Source organism: Humulus lupulus, chromosome 6 (genome assembly GCF_963169125.1).
Source record: "Humulus lupulus chromosome 6, drHumLupu1.1, whole genome shotgun sequence".
NCBI classification, from domain to species: domain Eukaryota; kingdom Viridiplantae; phylum Streptophyta; class Magnoliopsida; order Rosales; family Cannabaceae; genus Humulus; species Humulus lupulus.
In genome coordinates, this window is record NC_084798.1 from 137,222,514 (window position 1) to 137,248,292 (window position 25,779).

The 25,779-nt window shown below is 37.4% G+C and overlaps 2 protein-coding genes across 3 annotated transcripts; both read right to left on the reverse strand.

Annotated features, from left to right (window-relative positions):
* Window positions 1-2,282: 2,282 nt before the first annotated feature.
* Window positions 2,283-5,996, reverse strand: LOC133782554 (G-type lectin S-receptor-like serine/threonine-protein kinase At4g27290). 2 transcript variants are annotated; one of them, XM_062221888.1, is made up of 7 exons: window positions 4,665-5,996; window positions 4,410-4,535; window positions 3,735-3,880; window positions 3,419-3,629; window positions 3,098-3,335; window positions 2,874-3,024; window positions 2,283-2,775 (listed from the first exon to the last, which is right to left on the reverse strand). In XM_062221888.1, exons 1-7 carry the CDS (start codon window positions 5,959-5,961, stop codon window positions 2,461-2,463), a joined length of 2,484 nt encoding a protein of 827 aa, XP_062077872.1. In that variant the 5' UTR covers window positions 5,962-5,996; the 3' UTR covers window positions 2,283-2,460. The 2 variants fall into 2 exon arrangements, with proteins under 2 accessions (XP_062077872.1, XP_062077871.1); XM_062221887.1 differs by having other exon boundaries at window positions 3,735-3,889; window positions 4,665-5,995.
* Window positions 5,997-13,756: 7,760 nt separating this feature from the next.
* On the reverse strand, window positions 13,757-14,536 carry LOC133785483 (uncharacterized). Its single transcript, XM_062224711.1, has 2 exons — window positions 14,059-14,536; window positions 13,757-13,947 (listed from the first exon to the last, which is right to left on the reverse strand). The coding sequence occupies exons 1-2, from the start codon at window positions 14,534-14,536 to the stop codon at window positions 13,757-13,759; spliced, it is 669 nt and encodes a 222-aa protein (XP_062080695.1).
* Window positions 14,537-25,779: the final 11,243 nt, after the last annotated feature.

Here is a 25,779-nt window from a genome sequence, read left to right on the forward strand (position 1 = left end):
TAAATGGGTGTAAAATACGAAAATACCCCTAACTTCTTCCCTATAACTGACAACTGTTCCTTCACTGGTTTGGTTATTATATTCTAAAATAACAAAAGGTTGTAAGAGCACCAGTAAGCTTCATTCCCTTGCCCAACTCCAAAGAAGAGTTTATGGTTGTCGTCGCCGTTTTAGTTGAAGCTCGGGTATGATCATGATCACCAGCAGTCTCCAAAACCCCATAATCTCCAAGATTAATGATATGATTATGATGATCTGATGATGATGATGATGATGATGATTATGATGAATTATGATAGCCAAAGCTGTCTGCATTAGTAGTAGCAGTAGTAGTAGGAGTACTGTAATCTGGAATAATGTGCATGCAGAAAGGGTCAAACTGACCAGCTGCTGTAGTTGTGGATGAAGAGCAAGATGAGTAGCCGTAGTAGTAGTCCAAGTGCATGGGAACTTGCTGCATGAGCATCGGTTGTTGTGGCTGATCTCCAACGTTGTTGTTGAGGACGGTCTGTTGTGAATAATGGTGGTGGTGGTTGATCGTGTTCTGATGAATTGCTGTCGTTTGGTGATGATGATGATGATGTTGTTGTCGTAGCAGTAGTAGTAGTCAATGTGTTGTTGTTGACTAATTTCAACATTTTCTTTATTGTTGAGTTCCAAAAATTCTTTATTTCGTTGTCCGTTCTTCCTGGTAGACGAGCCGCTATTTGTGACCACATGAACACAAAAGATTTTTAACACAGATTAAGAAGATATATATCGTGTGTATATATAATATAAGTAACTTTTTTCTTTTAACTTTGTCTCTGTTGTGTACGTACGTATTTGTGTAGCTTAATTGAACTGTATGCATGCATGAATCTAAATGATGCTTAATTTGCTTGAGTTGTGTATAGATATAGGGAATATTTCGGGTAGTGAAATCACTATCGATGCTATTTTTATTATTTTCTTAAATTGATCAAATGTAACTCTAGATCTCTACAAATTTTGAGAAAAATTCGAATACCGCATTATATTTGAATTATTAATATTAAAAGCTTTCCACCACATTATATTCATTTCTTATACTGTATTAAAAACATAAAACAACTTCAGTTTTTGTTACGTTATTTTATTATACATTTGTGTAAGTCAATTATAATAGTTACTTAGCAGCATTCAAATAGTTATGTGTCCACAATCGTAAATGAGTCTAAACTCCCATCTAAATTTACTATAAAACCCTCAACTGTACAGTTTATTGGACCTAAAATTACGCTTCTACTCCCACTTATTTAAACTGTGTCAGCTAAAAAAACACAGCTGATTATACAAAGTAAAAATATTAAAAAGTCAACATTTTAACACCAATCTAAAATTGATACTTGGCAAAAATCTGAGCCCCACATGAAGGACTCGGTCTTGTGAGAGAGGCCGCCAGAATTCCTTATATTTGTAATGTTCCATTAAAGTTAACAAAAAAAATCCTTAAAGTAAGAGAGAGAGAGATGTATAATGTTTTTTTTAAATAAAATAAAATTGAAAGATTGCAAAGTGAAGGTACATGAATTCAATTATTGCGTAAAAAATAGGCCAACCAACCCAAAAAATAAAAATTACATGCAAAAAATAGTCTAGAGATATAGACCTTAATAAATTATAGCTAGTACAGTTGTTTAGTACTTTACTCAAAAAGCAGCAGCTTAAAGTACTCTATTTTCGCACCTAGCCTTTCCCAATCGCAGTTATTGGAAAAAGGCAAAAGGAAAGGGAAATTGTTAGTTTGTTGTAAGTTGATGGCATATAAATACATTCCTGCTTATGGCCTATAACGTACCTTACCTTAAATATACAATTAAATAATGTAAATGTTGTGTTTTGTAAAATTTTTGTTTTTGAATTTTTTAAACACAAAATAGAAATATAATTTTATTTTTGTTTCTTTATTTTAAAAAAATAAAATATGTTTGGTAATTATTTTTATTTTTTGTTTTTTGTGTTTGATAACTTTTATTTTTATTTTTTGTTTAATCATATAAAGTGTTGATTTGAAGAAGAGAAAAAAAAAATCGAAAACTATTTAAAAAAATTTGAAACTGAAAAAATTTTATTTTTAAAATTTAATAAATCTTAATTAAAATTTAAAAAAATAATAAATAAAAATATAGTTACCAAACACATTTTATGTTTAATTATCAAATTTTTAATTAATTAAATAAAAGAATATCTTTTTAATTGTTACCAAACAGCATCATTCTTATTCATATTTCTATTTCAAGTTAATCACTTGCCTCTATTAATGAAGAAAAGTTAACAATCACTTTTAATGTTTTCATTAGCTCCTCGTATGGAGCAAAGAATCACTCATGTATGTGTATATAAATGGTCTGAAGCTTTGACATCGATGATACCAATTAATGATTCTTCTTACAATTTCTCAAAATTTATATGTGATTCTGTGATTTGTTACATTAATTCTTATCGTGGCTCGACAACTGATATGGTCATATCACATTTTGAAGATGATGATAGAAACTTTCTTGAAGCGGATTGATCTCCTCCCCACATATCTGTCTCAGTGAAATAGCCTGGTGGTTTTGGCTGAGGCAAGGTACTCTCACTACTCAGCATTAGAACAACTGACAACATATTAGGCCTATCAATAGGGCTTTGTTGCACGCACAAAAGACTAACATGGATGCAACGCAATGCTTCTTCTATGTTTTCGTCTGATTCCCGTAAGCACTTGTCAATAAGTTTGAATGCCTTCCCTTCTTTCAGCAATGTCCATGCCTAACATATAATTTTTACAGAATATAAGTGTTACTGTTGTGTGACGTATTCAACCAAAATTATAAGATTTGAAATGAAGCCTTTTCGGATTTACTTACATATCCAATGAGAGTAAGGCCATTGTTTTCATAGTAATAACCTCTACTTCTTTTTCCACATATGATCTCCAACATCAATATGCCAAAACTAAAGACGTCGGATTTTATTGAGAATAGGCCATCAAATGCGTATTCTGGTGCCATATAACCACTACATATGTACAACATTTATTAGTATAAATAAATAGTGTCAACGAAAAAAAAGTATTTTTGAGAGTACTTACTAAGTTCCTACTACTTTGCTTGTGTTTCCTTCTAATTGGTCTCCACCAAAAGTTCTAGCCAAGCCAAAGTCCGAAATTTTGGGATTCATCTCTTCATCAAGTAACACATTACTAGCTTTGAGATCTCGATGGATAATTCTCAATCTTGAATCGTGATGGAGATATAAAAGTCCCTTAGCAATTCCACATATAATTTGGAAGCGCTTAGGCCAATCTAATAGCCGGCCTTGCCTTTCATCTGCAAACGTTAGTTTCTACTTTAGAACAAAATTGTCAAATCATAAACATTAGATAGATTATAAGAGATAAAACGATTCTGACCAAAAATGAAATAATCAAGGCTTTTGTTGGGCATATACTCGTACATCAACAGTTTCTCTTCTCCTTGAATGCAGCAGCCAAGGATTTTTACTAGATTTCGATGTTGAAGTTTGGCAATTAGTTTAACTTCATTTTTGAACTCATTATCTCCTTGTCCAGACCACATTGATAGTCTCTTCACAGCAAATTCTTGCCCTCCTTCTAACATACCCTAAAATATCACAATAATAAAATAAAACATTACTCATTTCAATATTTAGCCCCCCTACCCAAAAAAACAATTAATTGTTCACAAGTAGGTAGATGGGAAGCTTACTCTGTATACAGGTCCGAAACCACCTTCTCCAAGCTTACTGTTCTGTGAAAAATTATTAGTGGCAGTACTAATTGTATGTAGGCTGAACAATGGGAGCTCCAGGTCATCTTCTTGGTTTTCATCTCTATTGATAATTACATTTGTCTCTGTATTTTCTAACATATATAATAGAAATCAAGCAATCAAAAGGAAAAGATATAAGTTTTTAACTTTAAAAGTAGGTAGGCATGAAAGCAAGCAAAACAGCTGATGCTCCTAATATGTTTACAAAAAAGGTTTTTTTCTTTAACCTTAACCATACACATATCAATCATGGTTAATTATCTCAGCAGGCACAATAGAAGGTACTTAAAAGATTCCAATCCAATCTAGATAAACAATGCTTTATATGATATTTTATTTTGGAAAGAAAAGAATTATGCTGTGTTCTGTTCTGGTAAAAAATTCCCAGTTATATATATGTACCCTATACCTAAATTTATGTTTAAAAAATGTGATACATTTTGGTCCCTTTAGAATCAGTAATTTTTTCGTATCGAGTATCTTATGCAAGTTTCTGGATAAATTTATTTATAAATATCTTAGCCTTGATCAGAGATCCAGAATATTACTCTACTAAACTAGAATCACATAAAGAAAGTTTGCAAAAAATAAAAACTAAGAGTGTAGGACTACCTTCAAAAAAGCTGTGCCTTCTCCTGCGAATGTAATAGCCAACTAAAATCAACCCACTAGCTAATGCAACGACTATAGCCACAACTAACACTGCTTTCTTCACCTTGCGACCAGCTCTTGCTTTTTCTATAGTTAGTTTGAAACAGAGAAAAAGCAAACAATTATGAAATTGAATGAACCACATTAAAAATGTACTAGTGTTGAAGATAGTGGGATACATATGAACTTGGTATGGAGCCAAATTTAACACTGCACCTATTTCTGAAGCCGATACTCGAATGAATAGATCTTGTCCACCCGATGAAAACTGTCGAATATCAAACAAGTCTCCGAACCATAGCACACAACCACTGCCTTCTCCAATATCCGAGTTTGTATAAGCAGTGCAAGAACAGTCGCTCAAGCATTTAGCCCTGCATTCCCTTATATTCACACTCTTATTCACCCAAGTGAATTGAGTATCAGGCACTTTCAAGCCAGAAAATGTTAAGAACCCGTCCTTCTCTTTATCACGGCAGTTCAGAGGACTACTTCTCACACACCCTTCTGACCAGTACATAGCCTTCCAATTTTCTTCAATCTTTGGCTTAAAACCTTTTAAGCATTGACAGACTGGATTATTCGTTATGACACACTCTGAATTTGCTCCACAGATGCCATAGTTGTCACACTGGTCTCTTGGAGCTGAGTTATAAGGCTTCCAAATTTTCTCTGCTTCTATCCAAACCATGCGTTGACGAACACTTGTTGTTTGGTTCATGACAATTCTTGATATCACCGACTTGTTTTTGAGGTTGTAAATGTAGTAAACTTCATCATCGTTGTACACAAACCCGTAATCGAAAAGCGGGTTTGGTCTCAAGTCAGGAGTTCCGGTGAAACTTACGCCATTCCATGGGCCGGTTCGATAGAATTTCGCTGATCCTTTACGGATCATTGGTTCGGGGTATGTATGTCGTCGCTGATCAAGCTCAATTCCGTAAGTAAAATCTCCATTGCAGGGGTCATCGAAACTCTTCCATGCTGATAAACGCCTCGTGAGATTTCTCCTCAAGTCCCATCCTATTTTCATTCCGGGCATGTTCGTATCGGTAGGATAATCAAAGCTTTCCCACAGATAGTCCCCTGTATTCTCATCTTTCTCATCTCTCAAAACCAAGTTACCACTATCCAAGAGCTGCACCAATGGTTGCTGGGCAGGTTTCAATGAGCTCGTAGACCAAACGACACTCTTATTCTGCCCGAAAAGCACAAGATCTCCTGTTTCGTTTATAGTCAATAAGCCAGATGAATCGTTGATCGGTTTACACCGGTTTGCCACCCAAACGACAGTTCGTACTGGGATGTTCTTATACCAAACTCCCAGATAACGATTCTTTGAATTGCCTGGGGTAAAGAATCCCAATTCAAAGCTACCGTCTCTGGAAACCAGAGTTGTGTTCTCTCTCATTAAATCTGATGGTCTAATGATATCAACTATTGCAGAAGTTACTAAAAATGGAAAAAAGCTTAAAATAGCAAAGATAAACATTAAAGAAGAGAACCCCATCATTAATCTCGACTTCTGGATCACTTTGATTATACAAACTATACCCTATTGATTGAGCTTTGTGAAGATGTAATCTGATTGTTACGACAATGAAATAGACGGCCAAGTCTTCAGCGAATAGTTTGACTAACATTATAAAAAAGACAAAAGCTGTCATTATCAATTTTCACAGTCCTAGTCAAAGAGAACCGATATTTTAATTACAAACTTTACTATTCATGAATGTTGCCTTTATTGCTTGGATCTTAAGGGAAAACATAATCTAGTTCCGTTGCATTTATTGACGAGTACGTTTCCTTTTTATACCTATTCACATCATTTTCGTTCAAAGTAGTTCCAATAGCAGAACCGTGTGGTTCAGAATCAAGTTCTACTGGAAAAATGTTATGATCCACATCTTTGACTCAATGAAATCCCGCTTCGGCTTAAGAAAATTCTCGAGTGTTTTGCCTCCTGAATCTCATTTACCAGTCATTTTGTTGTAATAAGTGGTGGTTATTGATTAGTGATTAATGCTACGCACATTTACTTTTTAAACATATGACATGTTTTAAATCACAGCTGAGTCATTCCCTTAATGAATTTGTACGGTTTAAAACTTTTTTCATCCTGAGTATATGCATTTTTTTTTAAAAAGTGTGTGCCGTAGAATCTGTCTTGATTAATTTGTGATTCATAATCTTTTATTCAAATTTATTATTAGTCATATACAGTTGATTGGACAGGGACTCGATGGTTTCTAGTAGCTTTTTATACTTTTAATGCCAAGTCAGTCGATCAAATCTTTTCTTGCAAAAACTATATCAAGTTGCTTTGGAGTAGGTTGAAGATTTGTGGGGGATTTCACATAAATGAGATGCCTTAAAAAATCTGGATTGAAGATTATCTAGATCTCAAAATTGTTATTTGTCTTCTTCTTTATTATTATAGCAAAAACCAGACTCACATGTGAATGACATAAATACTCTTGTATTACAAATGAAAAGGTAAATAAGATCACAAATTCAGAATTGGTACATTCTCTAGAATTCATAATTTAATATAAAATCTTTGCTTTTTCTAGACAAATGATGTCATTTTGTTTATAAAAAAAAAAAACAAAAAACCCGTTTCTTTCAGCTGAGGCAATGCAATTGACTTTCCAACTTTATTACTATCCCCCGCTGCTATTGTAATGCATATAACTTAGAAACTATTTAACTTCAAAATCAGACACAGTTTGATGATATTAAGAAGATGTAACATTTATTTATATTCTATAGCTTCACTACTAGGTCTGATAATGACTTACAATATTATTCCTGAACAAAGTTCATAGAACTTTTATTGTTTTGATTAGTCAATGATCTGGGGATCCATCATTATTCATCTACGTCTGAATTGCTGGCATAGATTCACATATTACATGGACTAATTTTACCAATGATCATAACAATTCTGATCTGAAGAGAGAAATTATAATGACTCAAAGTACTCGAACTGAGTTATGAACTTTAAACTGAGAATGAAAATTTGGGAGAATGATATTCTTTATTGAGTAAAAGGAGTATATATACTCAGATACAAGTCGGTGCAAGGTTGTTACAGCCTTGATTTATTACAACAATTCTATTAGAACAGAATAAGAAACTTCTAACTAATTTCTAACTAACACTTGATACTGATGTGTCTAACAGCCACCCACAAGCTATAGTTGTAGTAATCCAAATTTAGCTTGTTACAAAGAAATTCAAATCGTGGTGATGAGAGTGGTTTGGTGAAGATGTCAGCTGGTTGTTCACCAGAAGAAATGTATCGAACCTTAACTGTTTGTTAGCAAGCTGATTGCGAACGTAATGAACAGCGACTTCTATATGTTTGGTTTTTGCGTGAAAGACTGGATTGAGAGCTAAGGCTTGTGATCCTTGATTATCGCACAAAAGAACAGGAGGCTGACTTGAGACATTAATACCGACTTCAGTAAGGAGAGAATGAAGCCATACTAACTCTGTTGCAGCTGAAGCAAGAGCAGGGTATTCAGATTCAGTTGTGCATCGTGCAACAGCCTGCTGTTTTCTAGAACCCCAGCTGATTAGATTTGCACCAAGAAAGAAGCAGAAACCACTTGTGGACTTTCGATCATCTAAGTTAGAGGCCCAATCAGCATCAGAATATGCTTCTAACTTGAGAAACGGGGCTGACTGAAAGTGGAGACCAAGATGAATGGTCCCTCTGATGTACTGAAGTATTTGTTTACATGCATTCCAATGGTTTAACGTAGGAGCCTTCAGAAATTAGGAGAGGTCCGACCTGGTGAGTGTAAGATATTGTAAAGCACCAATTACACTTCGATACACTTCAGGTTTGTCAAACAAAGGACTCTCCAAGAGATAACTTATTGGCAATAACCATTAGAGTGGGAGCTGGTCTGGAGTCATAAAATCTTGTTTTGATGAGTAACTCAATTGTATATTTGGACTGAGTTAGATACAACACACCTGTTGTTCTAGTTGATAATTCTGAATTGAAATAAAAATTGGAACGAACTACCAATCGATTTTCTGGCTGAGTCGCGGACTATGTCGCTCTCTTTAAGACGTTTCGCGACTCTACCCCAAATGTACACGGCAGTCTATCAACCACGCCGTCCCCAGGATAAAACAGCCACTGGGATACCTCTCTACACCGAAAATATTCGTTCTTATACACCCTCAAAAGCTCAGAGAAATTCGATTATTTCAGGACGAGAATATTTTTTCTAAAAAAAAAGATGTATTTTCTCATTTTTCTGATCTGACTTATATAAAGAAGTCGATCTGTATAAAACGTTAAGAAAACGTTTTTCAAACGTGGGAGAAAATATCGTGGTCATAGCAGTTAAAACGGATCCCGTTTACAGCTTCTTAAAAAATTGTTTTAAAATTTAATTAATAAATAAAAAATATTTATTTTATTATTAAATAATTTTTCAACAAAAAATAAAGTATGACACCACACCACCCGCCAGCTCAGCTCGGTTGGACGGCAGTGACGGTGCGCGCATGTGGTGGTCAAGTGTGTGAGTCCTCACCCATTCACACAAAACTGGGTACCCCTTGGGGCACACCCAAATGGATGTCACTTGCATCTTATATACACTCTTAGAAGAGTGTTTCAAATCCATGTGGAACTTTTCCCATATCACACACAATTATACTTTTTCAATTTTTTTAACAATTCATTTTAACTTTTATCAAAAAGTTCCAACAATCTCCCACTTGAATTTTTTTTTAAATATTTTCTCGAGCAATATCAGAATCTATAAGATTGTGCATAAACAAATGTATCTTTCGATTTGAACATTTGCGTAGTGAATACGATTTAGATTATACTAGAGTGACACGTAGTCTTGAACTCTATTTCTAACATCGTACCACGCACCAACCTTTCAAGAGTGTAATCAAAAAGCCCGTGTGTTAATGGCCATGCACGTCTATCCTAGTATAGTGAATGCTCTAGAAATTTTGCTCGAAATTCCATAGGAAGCGGCCCCACTTCCACATTCAAATAGGTGAGTCTATCAAGAGTACTCCTGTAGCTTGGTACTCCACTCCACATAGAGTATAGATCTCATTAAGAGTTTCTATTAACTCATCCCCTCATCGCTTCAGGAATTCATGCTTCTATATGCTTTAATGGAAATAGCATGATCCAACTCATATCACTTCACAACTTGTTAACCCATTGAACCTAGTTCTTGGGATCTCTAGTCTTTGGGTTGGGTTACCATCATGAGTGATTCATCATTCTAAGGGCAATAGTCCCATTCCTTTCGATGTTTTATGGACTTTCTCTCTAGCTAATCCTTTCTTCAAAGGATCTGCTAAGTTATCATCAGTGCGTACATGGTCCACTCTAATAGCTCCTGTTGAGAGAAACTCTCTAACAGTACTATGCTTACGACGTATCTGTCGTCTCTTACCGATGTAATAACGGTTCTGAATTTTTGCAATAGCCGCGGTACTATCGCAGTGGATCAACATAGCTGGTATCGGTTTTTCCCATAAAGGGATCTCAGCTAGCAGGCTTCTCAGCCAACCTACTTCTTCACTAGTTGTAGCTAGTGCTATCATTTCAGACTCCATGGTGGATTGTGTCAAAATAGTCTGTTTCTTAGATTTCCAAGAAACAGCTCCACTAGCTATACTAAAGATATAGCCACTTGTTGCTTTGGAGTCATCATAAAAAGTGTTCCAGTCTGCATCACTATAACCTTCAAGAACAGCTGGAAACTTCTGATAATGTAATCCAAGGTTCATGGTTCTCTTAAGGTATCTCATGACCCTTTCAATAGCATGCCAATGCTCTATACTAGGTCTACTTGTAAACCTGCACAGTAATCCCACAACATATGCAATGTCAGGTCTAGTACAATCAGTGGCATATTGAAGACTGTCTCACACCGTCACCAGTGTTCTTAAATAACTTAACACTTGGATCATATGGTGTTCAAGCAGGTTTACAGTCAAAGTAATTGTATTTCTTTAGAATCTTCTCAATGTAGTGAGATTGATCCAAAGAAATTCCCTTTTCAGACCTAGTAATCTTAATACCAATGATTACATTCGCTTCTCCAAGGCCTTTCATATCAAAGTTAGCACATAACAAAGATTTCACCGCATTCACAGCATGGATATTCGAACCAAAAATGAGCAAGCCATCCACATATAGACATATAATAGTGGAAATGTCATTATTAGATTTATAATAAATGCATTTGTCACTTTCATTCACTTTAAACCCATGTGAGATAACTAAATTGTCAAATTTCTCATGTCGTTGCTTAGGTGCCTGCTTAAGACCATATAGAGACTTATCCAGTTTACAAACCTTATGTTCTTGGCCATGGATCACAAATCCTTCAGGTTGATCCCTATAGATCTCTTCTTCTAATTCACCATTCAAAAAGACAGTCTTAACATCCATTTGGTGTACAACTAAATTGTGAACTGCAGCTAGGGAAATCAAAACTCTAATGGATGTTATTCTAGTAACAGGTGAAAAGGTGTCAAAGAAATATATATTTTCTCTCTATCTAAAACCCTTGGCTACCAAACGAGTGTTGTACTTATCAACAGTACCATCAGCTTTCAATTTCTTTTTCAAAATCCACTTACAACCTATAGGCTTACAACCAGGAGGTAAATCAACTAAGTGCAACATATTGTTAGACTCAAGAGAGTCCATTCATCATTTATGGCTTCTTGCCAGAGGTCAGCATCTAAAGAAGACAAAGCTTATTGGAGGTTAGCAGGATCTTCCTCTAATGTATAGACACGGAAATCAGAACCATAATCTTTAGCAACTCTAGCTCTCTTACTTCTCCTAGGTTCTGATTCTCTATCCTCAATATGCTCATTACTCCTAATCATATGAATGTTGCTAGTAGATGCGCCCCCACTTTTTCTCAATTTAAAAGGGAATCTATTTTTGTTATCCAGATTTCCGGATAGCGTTTAGATGGATAGCCTCGGGGAAGCAGAATTATCAAAGTCTTTCACGAAAGGTGACCAGAGCTCGCGGATGGACAGAAAGGCCTCGCCTCTCCCGTTTAGTGTCCAGCATACTCTTTCAAGCAACCGCGACCCGGAAGCTCGTCAATTCTCCCGGACTCCCGAAGGGATATCCTTCGGGGAAGGTCCTTCCGGGAGAAGCTCTTCAGGTTACCTTCGCGGATACAGTTCCGTGCCTCACACGGAAGAAGACCGAGCGGTCGAGTCATGGAGGAGGCATAGTTGGAATGATACTCACCTGACACAGGATCCCGCCTGACACGCCCGACAGGTCAAGGCCGCACACATCCCAGCACGCCTAAAAGTACCATTTCGCCTACTGTTCCGCTGACAGCCTGGAAAAGACAGCTGCCTTTTTACATTCCCCATATTTTCATGTAAATATACCTACGTAGAGCCTGGTATCCATGCGACTACGATAATTGTATCCCCTATTTATGGCTGGTGTAATTAAAACTCAGGGGGGGCAGAGTAAAACCCTAATCCAAAACTCTAGCTATAAATACCTCCTCATTTTACGATAGGAGAGGGCAAAAAAAGATGACATAGGAAGAACTCTGCAAAAATCTCTCTAGCTTCATCTTCTTTAAGAGAACCCGAGAGAAACATTGTGAGTTTGTGAGGTTCTTATACACCAGTCATTTTACTGTAATTCTCTACAAGTATAATAACATCGACTCGTGGACTAGGGCTTGTTAACGCCTGAACCACGTAAAAAACCTATTTGTCTATTTATATTTCTGCACTTCTACAGTTCTTATCTTTTTATTATTTTGTTTGTATTCGTTTCCGAAAAACTTGGTAAACAATTTTCATAAAAATTAGCATCATTTGATTCCATAATAACATGCACATTTAAATCATAGAACCTATATGCTTTACTATTAATTGCATATCCGATAAATACACATTCATAGGCTCTACTTGCTAGCTTAATTCTCTTAGGATCAGGAATACGAACATAAGCCAAACAACCCCACGTTATAAAATAAGACAGGTTAGGTTGCCTATTTTTTCAAGATCTCATATGGTGAAACTTTGCTCTTAGACGTAGGAACTCTATTCAACACATAACAAACAGTCAAAAGAATTTCACCCCACCAATGAGATGCAGCACCAGAATTCAATAAAATAGCCACAACAGATTCAGTAAAAGTTCGATTCTTTCTTTCAGCTTTACCGTTCATTTCAGGTGAATATGGTGCAGTGGTTTCGTGTACAATGCCATGTGAATTATAAAACTCAATAAACATGCTTGACTCATATTCAGTTCCTTTATCACTACAAAACCTTTTAATTTTCTTATTGAATTGATTCTCAATTTCAGTCACAAATAATTTGAACATGTCAAGCGCATCACTTTTATTTTTCATTAAGTACACATAAGTAAAGTCAGAACAATCATCAATAAATGTGATGAAATAACGTTTACCATTCCTAGTTAACGTTTCATCAAGTTCAAAAATATCTGAATGAATTAAATGTAAAGGTTCAGATTCTCTAGTAACTGATTTATGTGGTGTCTTAGTTATTTTTGCTTGACTACAAAAATCCCATTTCTCAAAATCGTTATCTGACACTTTAGGAATTAAACCAATGTTACTCATGTTCTTAATAATGCGCTTATTAACATGACAAAGTCTAGCATGCCAAACATTAAAATCACACAACATATAAGCAGAAGGAGAAACTTTATTGAGTTCAACATTTAACTTAAACACGCCATCAGTGGCATAACCCTTCCCAACAAAAATACCATTCTTAGTGATAGTGTACAAATCAGCCCCAATAGTTTGAGTAAACCCAACCTTATTAAGAAGAAAACCAGAAACCAGATTCTTTCTCATCTCAGGAGTATGCATTACATCTTTCAGTAATAAAGTCTTTCCCGAGGTAAACTTAAGATCCACATTCCCAATCCCAGCAACAATAGTGGTGTGGGAATCACCCAAAAACACTTTCTTATCATCAGCAGCAGTGTATGTTTTAAACATAGCACGATCATAGCAGACATGGCGTGAAGCGCCAGTGTCTACCCACCACCCATCTGATCCACCAATAAGGTTGATCTCATAAATCATAGCTATAAAAGATTCTTCAGTCAAGTTAGCCTGCGGAGCAGTGCTTGGCTTGTTCCTACACTTGCGTGCCATATGACCTGGCTTGTTACAGTTGTAACAAAGGAATTGTCCAGAATCATTCTTTTTAGGTGGAGGTTGCTGCCTTCCAGGTTGGTTCCTGTTATGGTTCCGACTCTTATTGTTGTTTCAAGGAGTATTCTGGTTGTTGCGGTTTGAATGAATTCGAGTTGCGATTCCGATTCGTAAATTTTTTCCATTAGGCTTCAGAATCGCAGGTGTAGAATTCTTGGGGTTGTTGTTAGAGATAACAAGCACCTCTTCTTTCTGGTCTTGTTTCCTTGCTTCCTCCTCGATACGAAGGCGGGTGATCAAACTCTCTAAGAAAAATTCCTTAGTCTTATGCCTGAGAACATTTTTAAAATCCTTCCACGAAGGAGGTAATTTTTCAATTAAAACATCAACTTGAAACTATTCATCAAGGGTCATACCTTCTGAGATAATCTCATGCGCGATTTTCTTAATTTCATGAGATTCGGCCTCCACAGATTTATCGTCCACCATTTGATACTTCAGGTAGCGACTAACAGCGTATTTTTTAGTCCCCACCTCTTCTATATCATATTTCTTTTGCAGCACCTCCCAAATTTCCTTTGCTGACTTGTCTGAATTATAATAGTCATAAAGATCATCAGATAAACCATTAAGAATAAAATTCTTACAGAGGAAATTGTTTTCAACCCAGGAGTCCAATTCCTTCTGTTGCTTTTCGCGTTCGGTCTCTTTGTCCTTGTTTGTCGAAGGTTTAGAGACGACCGACTTCAGAGCAGTGAGGACAAACGCAACCTTCTTCATGGTCAGATAAAAGAGCATCTTTTGTTTCCAACACTTAAAATGCAAACCCTCAAAACAAAATGGCTTGTTAATATCAGTAGAGGCAGAACCGAAAAAATCATCGGTGGTAGCCATAGCAGAACAAAACGTCTTAAAATTGATAATTCCGAATTGAAATAAAAATTGGAACGAATTACCGATCGGTTTTTTGGCTGAGTCGCGGACTATGTCGCTCTCTTTAAGACATTTCGCGGCTCTGCCCCAAGTGTGCATGACAGTCTATCAACCACACCGTCCCCAGGGTAAAGAAACCACTACGATACTTCTCTGCACCAAAAGGCTTCGCTCTTGTACACCCTCAAAATCTTAGAGAAATTCGATTATTTCAGAAGATAATATTTTTTCTTAGAAAAAATATGTATCCTCTTATTTTTCTGATCTAACTTATGTAAAGAAGTCGATCTGTATAAAACGTTAAGAGAATGTTTTTCAAACGTGGGAGAAAATATCGTGGTCATAGAAGTTAAAATGGATCAGGTTTACTGCGTCTTAAAAAATCATTTTAAAATTTAATTAATAAATAAAAAAAATTATTTTATTATTAAATAATTTTTCAACAAAAAATAAAGTATGACACCACACCACCCGCCCCGCCAGCTCAGCTCGGCTCGGTAGGACGGACGGCGGCGGTGGCACGCGCGCGTGTGGTGGTCAAGTGTGTGAGTCCTCACCCATTTGCACAAAACTAGGTACCCCTTGGGGCACACCCCAATTGATGTCACTTGCATCTTATATACACTCTTAGAAGAGTGTTTCAAATTCATGTGGGACTTTTCCCATATCACACACAATTATACTTTTTCAATTTTTTTAACAATTCATTTTAACTTTTATCAAAAAGTTCCAACACCTAAAAACCCAAAAAATAACTCACTGATCCGTGGGAACGTCAGCAAAGTTGGACTGTAATTCTCGAATGAGTTGAGCAAGTTCATACCAGATCTGAGCAGAGGAGGTGCATCGAGCAATATGACCTGGCATATTTTTAGAGATAGAGTTGAAGAGCCAACTCATGAGGAATTCATCAAGCCGTAACCAGTAGCCAAAATCTGGATTTGGAATCTGATGATTGTTGTCCATCGAATTAGGAATGGAGACCGGAGGTCGGATGCGCTCGCCAGTGAGAAATCCTTCAAGATGGTGTGCTCGAACAAACGAAAGAACCTGAGATCGCCAATATGGATAGTTGGCGCATGTCAATCTGAGATTCAAAGGCGCCATGTTTGCTGGAAAAACCAGAGCAGGAATTGGATTGACATTCGCCTGAGGAGCATTTGGTGGAGGAGTTGGATTTATAGTCACCGAGAAGAGCATTGATTTGTGAAGTCGCTGGTGGAGGATTGTCTTGGGGATGACTGCTCGAAGAGGATGCCATTGCAGAAGTGAGGAGATTTGAGAAGAATCAATGAGAGAGGTCAAAAAAAAAATACCTAAGCACTTATACCAGTTATGATATTTGAACTGAGAATGAAAATTTAGGAGAGTGAATTTCTTTATTGAGTGAAAGGAGTATATATACTCAGGTACAAGTCCATGCAAGGATGTTAGAGCATTTATTTATTACAACTATTCAGTTTGAACAGAATAACAAACTTCTAACTAATTTGTAACTAATTGCTAATTAACACTTGATAGTGATATGTGTCTAACAACCTCTCTAATTTGTTCTCTCAATTCTCTTTGGCCCTCCACAATTGTTATGCTTATATCGTATGTCGAAGACCAAAGAGATTTACTGGAGGAGGAATGATCTCCTTCCTGCGCATCTGTGTTGGTAATATAGCCTGGTGGTTTGGGCCGAGGCAATACACTCTCACCACTCAACATCAAAACAAGTGACGATATATTAGGTCTATCGAAAGGGCTTTGTTGCACGCATAAGAGAGCAATGTGGATGCAACACAACACTTCTTCCATGTTACTGTATGAAACTCTGAAGAACTTGTCGATAAATTCAAATGCTTTTCCTTCCATCATCAACGTCCATGTCTGACAAATATTATTAAAATACATCAAAGTTTCAGTCTTAATGTGAGATATTTATTCAAATAATAAGATATATCAAATCAAGAAGCTTCTTCGTAAGTATCACTTACATATCCAATGAGGGTAAGACAATCATTTTCAAAGTAAAATCCTCTACTTTTCTTTCTATTTATGATCAACATCAATTTTCTGAATCTAAATACATCGGATTTTATTGAGAATAGGACATTAAAAGCATATTCTGGCACCATATAACCACTACATTTGTATAACATTTTTATTTCGTCGTAAAATATTTTCTTAAACTAATTTTTTTTTCAAAATGACTTACTAAGTCCCTACTATTTTATTTGTCTTTCCTTCTAATTGGTCTCCACCAGAACTGCTAGTCAAGCCAAAGTCTGAAATGTTGAGATTCATCTCTTCATCAAGTAACACATTACTATTTTTGAGATCTCTATGGATAATTCTCAATCTCGTATCATTTGGAAGTGCTTGGACCATACCATTTTATTTTCTAATTTAAGTAAATGAAAATTCATAATATATAACATTAACATTATTAAAAGTGGGGAAAAGATTCTAACAAAAATTAAATTGTTGCGGCTCTTGTTGGATATATACTCATAAACCAATAGTTTCTCTTCTCCATAATAAATACAATGACCAACTATTTTGACTAGATTTGATGTTGAAGCTTAGCAATTATACTACAAGAAAAAGTATCTTGAGAGGAAACAGATGTAGCCCCTAATAACCTCAAAAGTCACTCCTAATACCATTAGAGGCGACAAGTCACCGCTAAAAAATCGTTGCTAATGAGTCGTGGCTAATAGGTTTAGTAGCGGCGACAAACAATGTCGCAACTAATACTTTTATTGTCACCACAAATAGTTGATCCATTTGGCGGTTCCAATTCGTTTGTTGCCACCAACAATCAATACTCGCCTCTAATGTTTTATTATTAGGGGCCCCTAATAGTTTTTCTTTTTAAATAAAAATATAAAAAAAACTAATTCATAAAAATAATAACAATTATACACTAATTAAATATTCAAAATTAATTCGTTTAGATAACAAACTAATATTAATATACATGCATACACTAATATATTATTTAAACTAATAATTTAATATAAACATCCTAATCTCCCAAATTCGCAACGTTATCTATATTGTCCCGCTATGGTGCCTGCCAAGTGTGTGGTGTGGTGTGGTGTCTGCGGAGGCATCGACCATGATTACTCTGGAGGTAACGACTGTCCTCTTGTTCCATACATGTAAAGATAGAGATAGGACTGAGGTTGAGATAATTGTCCACTCATATGAGAAGGCAAAGGTTGTGACGAAGGCAAACCACTCATATGAGGAGGATAAGCTTGTAGCGTCTCAGAATTTTACTTAGCTAGATAGTAGTAACTTATGTTGTAGTATTTTAGTTTTCATGGTTATTGATTCAAGCCGGGAATTATTTGGAAACTCATAGAGATAGTTATGGATTTTATAAGTTTAACCTATAGTTTAGAAATATTAATTTTATCATAAGGTTTGATGAATATAGCTGGTCCTAGAAATATTATTTATTATAATGTAAGGTTTAGATATAATAATTAAGAATGTGACATTTGTCACATGTATGTTTATTAAGGATTTAAGGACTTTAGATGAATAAAATAATAAAAGATAAACCTAGGAAGTCTAGAACCTTCCATCAGTTGTTAGGATCTTGTATTACCCAGTCAAAGTGGTTTTAACAACTTCAAGTGTGCTAAAAGTGTGCAAAAATGTGTCTAAAATATCAGCGCAAGCCGATATATAGCAACTATAGGGGCTGATATATCGCTTATGATGATACGGAAAATACGTCGACTTCGCACGAACGAAACCACATAGCCTCAAAAATATGAGGGAGGCGATAATTCCATGTCGTTCGCAAAAATCCGTGAACATATCACTATCAAACTGAGTACCATTGTCTGAGACAATTTTTCTTTGTAATCCATAGGAACACACTATGTTCTTGACCACAAAATCCAACACTTTCTTGGTCGTTATGGTTGCAAGTGGCTCAGTTTTGGCCCACTTCGTGAAGTAATCAACAGCTACCACAACATTTTTGACGCTGCCCTTTCCTGTGGGCAAAGACCCGATTAGGTCGATTCCCCATACTGCGAATGGCCATGGACTTTGCATCTGCTTTAGCTCATTAGGGGCTGGTCGCGAAATCTTGGAGAATCTCTGACACTTGTCACATTTTTGAAAAAGTTCCATCGAGTCTTCATTCATTGTTGGCCAGAAGTACCCTTGCCTTAGGATCTTTTTCGATAAACTCTGCCCCCAGCGTGATCTCTGCAGAAACCTTCATGGACCTCTCACATCAATTTTGTTGCCTTTTCCTTTGAGACACACCTTAGGAGTGGCATTGAGTACCCCCTTCGGTATAAAATTCCGTCGACCAGGATAAACCTAGCAGCCTGCCTCTGGAGGGTCCTTGCTTTGTTTCTGTCTATAAGCAACACTCCATGTGCCAAGTACTCAGTGAAAGGTGCCATCCATGTATCTGTTGCCTGAATTACCAGAGAAGTTTCTTCTGTTTTGATGCTTGGTGCGGACAGCCGCTCAACAGGCACTATATTTAGTGTGTCGGCATCCTTCGCACTCGCTAATTTGGCCAAGGCATCTGCGTTTGAGTTCTGGTCGCAAGGTATTTGCTAGAGAGTATATCTTTCAAATTGTGCCAACAAATCCTTTACTTTGTTCAAGAGAGCAACCATTTTCAGACCCCCGGCTTGATATTCTTCAGTAATTTGATTAACCACCAACTGGGATTCACTATAGATTTCAAGTGACTTTATGTTCATGTCCCTGGCTAATCGTAAACCTGCGAGCATGGATTCATACTTGGCTTCGTTGTTGGACACTGTGAAGTCGAATCTGATTGCGTAGAGGAATTGATGTCCTTCAGGTGTTACCAAAATCACTCCGGCTTCAGCGTGATGATCATTAGAAGAACCGTCTGTAAACAACTTCCAAGAGGGAGTTTGGCTTTGAGGTTCAGGCTCTTCTATCTATTCACTGTCTGGAAGCCTAGTGAGCTCTACGATGAAGTCAGCCAGAGCTTGCCCTTTTAATGCTAGTCATGGTAAGTAGGAAATGTCAAGCTGCCCAAGCTCAACTTCTCATTTCAACAATTGGCCAGCCGCTTCTGGCATCTCTAGAACTTGCCATAGGGGTTGATGGGTTAACACTGTGATGGGGTGAGCTTGAAAGTACGACCGCAATTTTCTAGAGGCTAAAATCAAGCAGTGGGCTAATTTTTCAATGGGCGGATACCGCAGTTCTGCTCCTATTAGCGTTTTGCTTACATAGTATACAACTTTTTACACATTCTCCTCCTCTCTTACCAGAACAGCACTAACGAAATAATCTGTGATCGCCGAATAGATGAATAAAGTTTCCATTTCAACTGGCTTAGATTGAATCGGTTGCTGTGACATATGAGTCTATAAAGCCTGGAAAGCCTATTCGCACTCCTCCATCCACTCGAATTTCTTATTACCTCTAAGTAGATTAAAAAATGGGACGCACTTGTCTGTAGATTTAGAGATAAATCTACTTAGAGCAGCGATTCTCCCGGTTAAACTTTGGACATCTTTTATCTTTGCCGGTGATTTCATATCGACCAAGGCCTTGATCTTTTTGGGATTAGCTTCAATACCTCATGAGTTCACTATAAATCCCAAAAATTTCCCTGATCCAACTCCAAAGGAACACTTAAGGGGATTCAGCTTCATCTGATACTTGTTTAAGACGTTGAAGCACTCTTGCAGGTCCCCTATGTGTTCTTTCGCCTTCTTCGACTTAACCAGCATGTCATCAACATATACTTCCATGTTTGTACCGATCAGTTATTTAAACATGTGATTGACTAGTCGCTGGTAAGTCGCACCAGCGTTTTTCAAACCAAAGGGCATCACTTTGTAACAGTAAAGCCTTGTATTGGTCTGAAAGCTAGTGTGATCCTCATCAGGTGGGTGCATACTGATCTGATTGTATGCAAAGTATGCAACCATAAATGACAGGATCTCGTGCCTTGAAGTGCCATCGACCAGCTGGTCGATTGTTGGGAGTGGGAAACAATCTTTCGGGCAGGCTTTATTAAGGTCTGTGAAATCCACGCATGTTCTCCACTTGCCATTCGGCTTGGGTACTAGTAAGGGATTAGAGACCCATGATGGATAAAACACTACCCTGATGAATTCATTCTCCTTTAGCTTCTCGACTTCTTCCTTTAAAGCTTTCGATCTATCTTTGTCGAGCAACCTTCTTTTCTGTTGTATTGTTGGAAAGCTTTTATCAATGTTCGGGATATGGCTAATAGCTGATGGATAAGTTCCAACCATGTATTTATGCGACTAGGCAAAGACTTCCTGGTTCTTCTTACAAAATTCCACCAGCTTTTGTTTTATTGTTGTCTCTAAGATTTTATCGACTTTCACAACCCTGGTCGGATTTGCCTTCATCGAGTTAGACCTCTTCAAGGTCCTCGGTCGGTCCTACATCTTCATCAAAATCCCCAAAGCGAGGATCCAAATCCATATCCTCACTTTGGGCAACACCCTATTTGGTGACGCACTCACCTAATTGGGCTTGTATTTCATTGGCCGACTGCAACTCTTTTCCAGCGTCCTTCCTTGATCCACCTATCTTTGTCTTAGATATCGAGGAATTATAGCATTCCCTCGCTTCTCATTTCTTTCTCAATATGCATCCTACTCCCGCGTCAGTTGGGAATTTCATGGCAAGGAGCCAAACCGAGGTGCAGCTCGCCAGTCGACCAGCATAGGCCTTCCAATTACAACATTGTATGAGGAAGGACAATCAACTACTATAAAAGTAGTGAGTAATGTCCTGTTCGTGGGCGCAATTCTTGCTGCAAACAAAAGCCTAATCTACCCTGTTGGCACAAGCCCTTCGCCAGAAAAACCATAAATGGTTTGGTTGGATGGCTCCAGGTCCTTCACGGACAACTTCATCCTCTCCAGTGAATATTTGTACAAGATGTTGACTGAGCTCCCTGTGTCAACTAACATACTCTTAACCATCATGTTGGCTATCTGGACGTCCATGACTAGAGGGTCCGAATGAGGGAATCGGATTCAGCATCTCGCTCCTTTGTTCGAGCTTTTTTGGGTGCTCGCTCCTCCACATCCAACATCTCGATGTTCTGGTCGTGGCATAAGGCCTAAGCGTATCGCTCCCTTGCCTTCCACTATCTCTTGCAAGGTGTGGGCCGCTACAGATGGTGAGCAATGTACCTGCCACGGGAGCTGGCTGTAAAGGTTGTAAGCGTTGGCGTACAGGCGCCTGCTCATTGCCTCCTTGAGCCTCTCGTTGAGAACCTCCCATGGCTCGTACGTATCTCCTCAGGTGTCCTTGTCTGATAAGGAACTCAATCTCATCTTTCAGCTAGTTACACTCATTAGTGTCATGACCATAGTCGTTGTGAAAACGACAAAATTTTGTTGTATCTCTCTTGGAGATATCCTTCCTTATACGCACTGGTCACTTGTAAGGGACATTGGAGCTGGTTGCCTGGTAAACCTCCGCTCTGCTCTCGACAAAGGCTGTGTAGTTGGTGAACCTTGGCTCATACCTGTTGCCTTCAGGGCGCTTATTTTCATATGTTGACATCTCATTTCTCGCCCTTTTTCCACCATTTTTATCGTTCCCGTTCCCGTTGCCTTTGCCGTTGCCATTGGGTTTATTCAACCCGTTGGTGGCTTTAGTGGGATCTTCTTTTGGTCCCTTGTCTTTCGCAAGAGATTTCCCCACGTTGGCAATCGCATCCTCGAGCTTAATGTATCGATCTGCTTGATCAAGAAAATCTTGGGTACTCTTCACCCCATTCTTTCTTAAGGTGTTCCAGAGGGGAGAATGGCGTCTTACTCCAACAGTCAGGGCCATCATTTTCCATTCATCACCAACAGTTTTAGCCCGAGCAGCTGCTTGCATGAAACGTTGGACATAATCCTTCAAGGATTCTCCCTCCTTCCGACGTATCTCGACCAGATGGTTGTCTGCAGACGGGTGAACACGACCAACATAGAATTGCATGTAGAATTCTTTTACTAACATTTCCCATGATACTATGCTAGCAGGAGGGAATTTAAAGAACCACTCCTGAGTAGTGTCAGATAGGGTGGCCGAAAAGATCCTGCAGCGAGCATCATCTGACACCTTCTAGATGTCCATCTGTATCTCAAACTTGTTTGCGTTAGATAATGGGTCCCCATACCCATCGAAGTTTGGCAGTACTGGCATCTTGAATTTGCTGGGGGTTTTCGCCACATCTATTCTTTGTATGAATGGAGTGCCTCTTCTCTGATCATACTCGATGTGGGATGTCTGGCTCCCAACCAGTTGCTGGACAGCCTGATTTAATGCATCGATCTGGGCTTGTATAGCATCTGGGATCGCTGGGGCAACTGGTATTGGAGGAGCATACTCATTGTGCCTTTCACGCCTATCGTTGAGCATGTCCCTTAGGTCATCATCTCTGTGCCTTTGCTCACTAGCGCCCAAACGATCAAAGACGTTAGGCTGCCCCCCAGCGTTTTGGCTCGCTGGCCTATTTTCTCTTGGTGGGGGATTCCTTTCTCCACCTCTTTCTTCTTGCCCTTGACCAGAATTCCTTCTGCCAGAGTTAGTGTCATTATAGTCATGAACGTCCCTGAATTGTGATCGACTATGGCGCGACTGACTGGTTGCACTGTTCCCCCCTCTAGCTAGCACCTCCTAAGCATCAGGGGGATGCCTATGTTGGTCGGTGGGTCCCCAGGCATTATTATGCCGTGGGGGTCCCTTGACCGCAGAGCCTGATTCGGCGCGCCTTCTGTTAGCAGAAGGACGTTGCCCCCTGCTCAGTGGATTTGGCTCATCAGCCATTGGATGTCTAGGGCTTCGAGGAGGATGCTCTGCCCTATTCTGCCTTTGACGCTGGGGATTTATCTAGACCAGCGTGAGAAGGTGGCTGCTACTCAGGATCCTGAACTGGGATATCCTGCGGAGCAGCAGGTGGTTGCTCCGACCTTTGAGGGCTCATCGGCTGAAGAGGAGGACTTGGGTTTAGGGCCCGTTGTGGTGTGCATTTGGTGGTTGATCTGGTTGAGAATTCGGCACAGCCTACCCTCGGGCCAACTGAATGGCTGCTTCTAGGGTGGCGGTGGCATCTCTCTGTCGGCGGTCCATGTCTGCCTGCCACTTATTCAGTTCTTGGCGCTGACGTTCAATGTCATTTGTTGCAACACCAACGTCTTGGCCGCATTCTCTTGATTGACCCTCAGATTGGCCAACTCCTCTTGCAACACACTCAGTGTCGTCCTCAGGGTTTCATAATCCATTTCTTCCTCTTCAAAATCCAATTGTGGCTCATCTTCAGCCACATTTGGTGGAGGAGTGATAACTCTACAAAATAGAGTTATTTTACCATGTTTTACATGCTAATTGTTGCTTAGTTCATGAGTTTTTAATTAACTTATTAAGTTTTTATGTAATTTTTAATTTATTAGTCTTATTGTAGTTTTCTAGATTTTTATATGTTTTTATAGATATGTTATTATAATATGTTGTAGTTTAATTATTTAAAATTAGTATTGTTAGTTTGAATGCTAAAAATATGATTTTATTGAAATTAAATGTTATGTAAATTAAATTTTAATTAATGTTTTCATGGGAGTTATATGATATATTTTATTAATGAAAATATTTAATTTTAATTTAGTTTATAATTTATTGTGTAGGAAAATTATTGCCATTGAAAAGCAAGAAAATCAAAGGAAAGATGGTAATTTTGAAAGAAAGTAACAAGAAAAATGGTGTTTCTCCAAAAGCCCAACCACGTGAGGCCCACTCTAGGCCCAACCCGTGGCCCCCCCTCCAACACCCAACCACCACATTGCTGCCATTTCCCTTATTGAGCCCAACAAAAATGCATTTTGTCCCTTTGTCCCCTATGACAAAAATGCCAACTTTTTATCCTTTTTCCTACACATTTTCACCACAACATCATCATTACACCCTATAATTTACCTCTACATACCATATTTATTTTATTTAATTAATCTAATCAATTTAATTAATTTAAATTGATTATTTTAATAAACTCACTTTGGCTATAAATATGGACTTTCAAGACCATTTTTGGGGTGCTTAATTTTTTGGTTACCATCTTTTTCTCTCATTTTCTCTCTACCATTCTCTCTTCCATTTGGGTTTTTCAAGAGCATTTTGCAAGTATGTATGTCATTTATTTTGTAATTTCTATTCTAGTTATGTGCTTCTAATCTTTTTCATAAGATTATTAAGATCATGATGAAGCAACTTGTAACTAGGTAATATTTATGTTGTATGTTGATTTCCCTTGTAATGCAACAAAGTCTATGGATTTTTCTTCTTCATATATTTCTTTCATCTTAAATATCTTGTATTTTAGATTGTTAGAACATTTTTACACTTTGTTCTTCATTAGTGCATAAACATAATATTCTTTGTGTAAGATGTGTCATTAAATTGTACACATCCATGCTTAGAACAAAAATATTATGTTTTGCCTTATAAATAATGTTCATTGATTTATTTGCTATTTCATTAGATTGATTTACACTAAATGCTTTGAAATTATAATTTTGAAAAGTGAAGAAAAATCCTATCTTTTTATAAGAAAATTGTGCTTAAAATTATAAATATTTTTGGAAAATGATAGTTTAAATTATTTTAACTATCACTAAAACTTGGGAATCAATATACTAATAAATATTATTAAACTTACATTTTGTGGATTCTAGTATCTTAATAATCTTTTCTTTTAATACTTATTTTCAACTCATTATTGGTTTATTTTCATTATCTTAAAAAGCTTTATTTTTCAATATTTCATTTTATGTTCATACTATTAAAACTCATCAATCTTTGGAACTAGGTTAGAATTTATTACTTTTGATTTAAAATAGTTTCATTTTCGATTTTAGACAACTCCTTTGGGTTCGACATCCTTGCTTACGATCACTATTCTATATGGACGATTCGTGCGCTTGCGATATATAAATTTTTAAACATACCCGTTTTGGGTCCATCAAGTTTTTGGCGCCGTTGCCGGGGAGTTGCAAGAGAAAAGAAACGAATTTATCTCAAGGTTAGTGAATTCTTCTACTAGTTATTTTAATTTTTTTTACACTTAAAAAAAAAACAAAAAAATATATATCTATAAAATCTAAAAAAAAAAAAAAAGATAAAAAGAAATTTGGGACGGTTCAACCACCCATAAAAAAAAA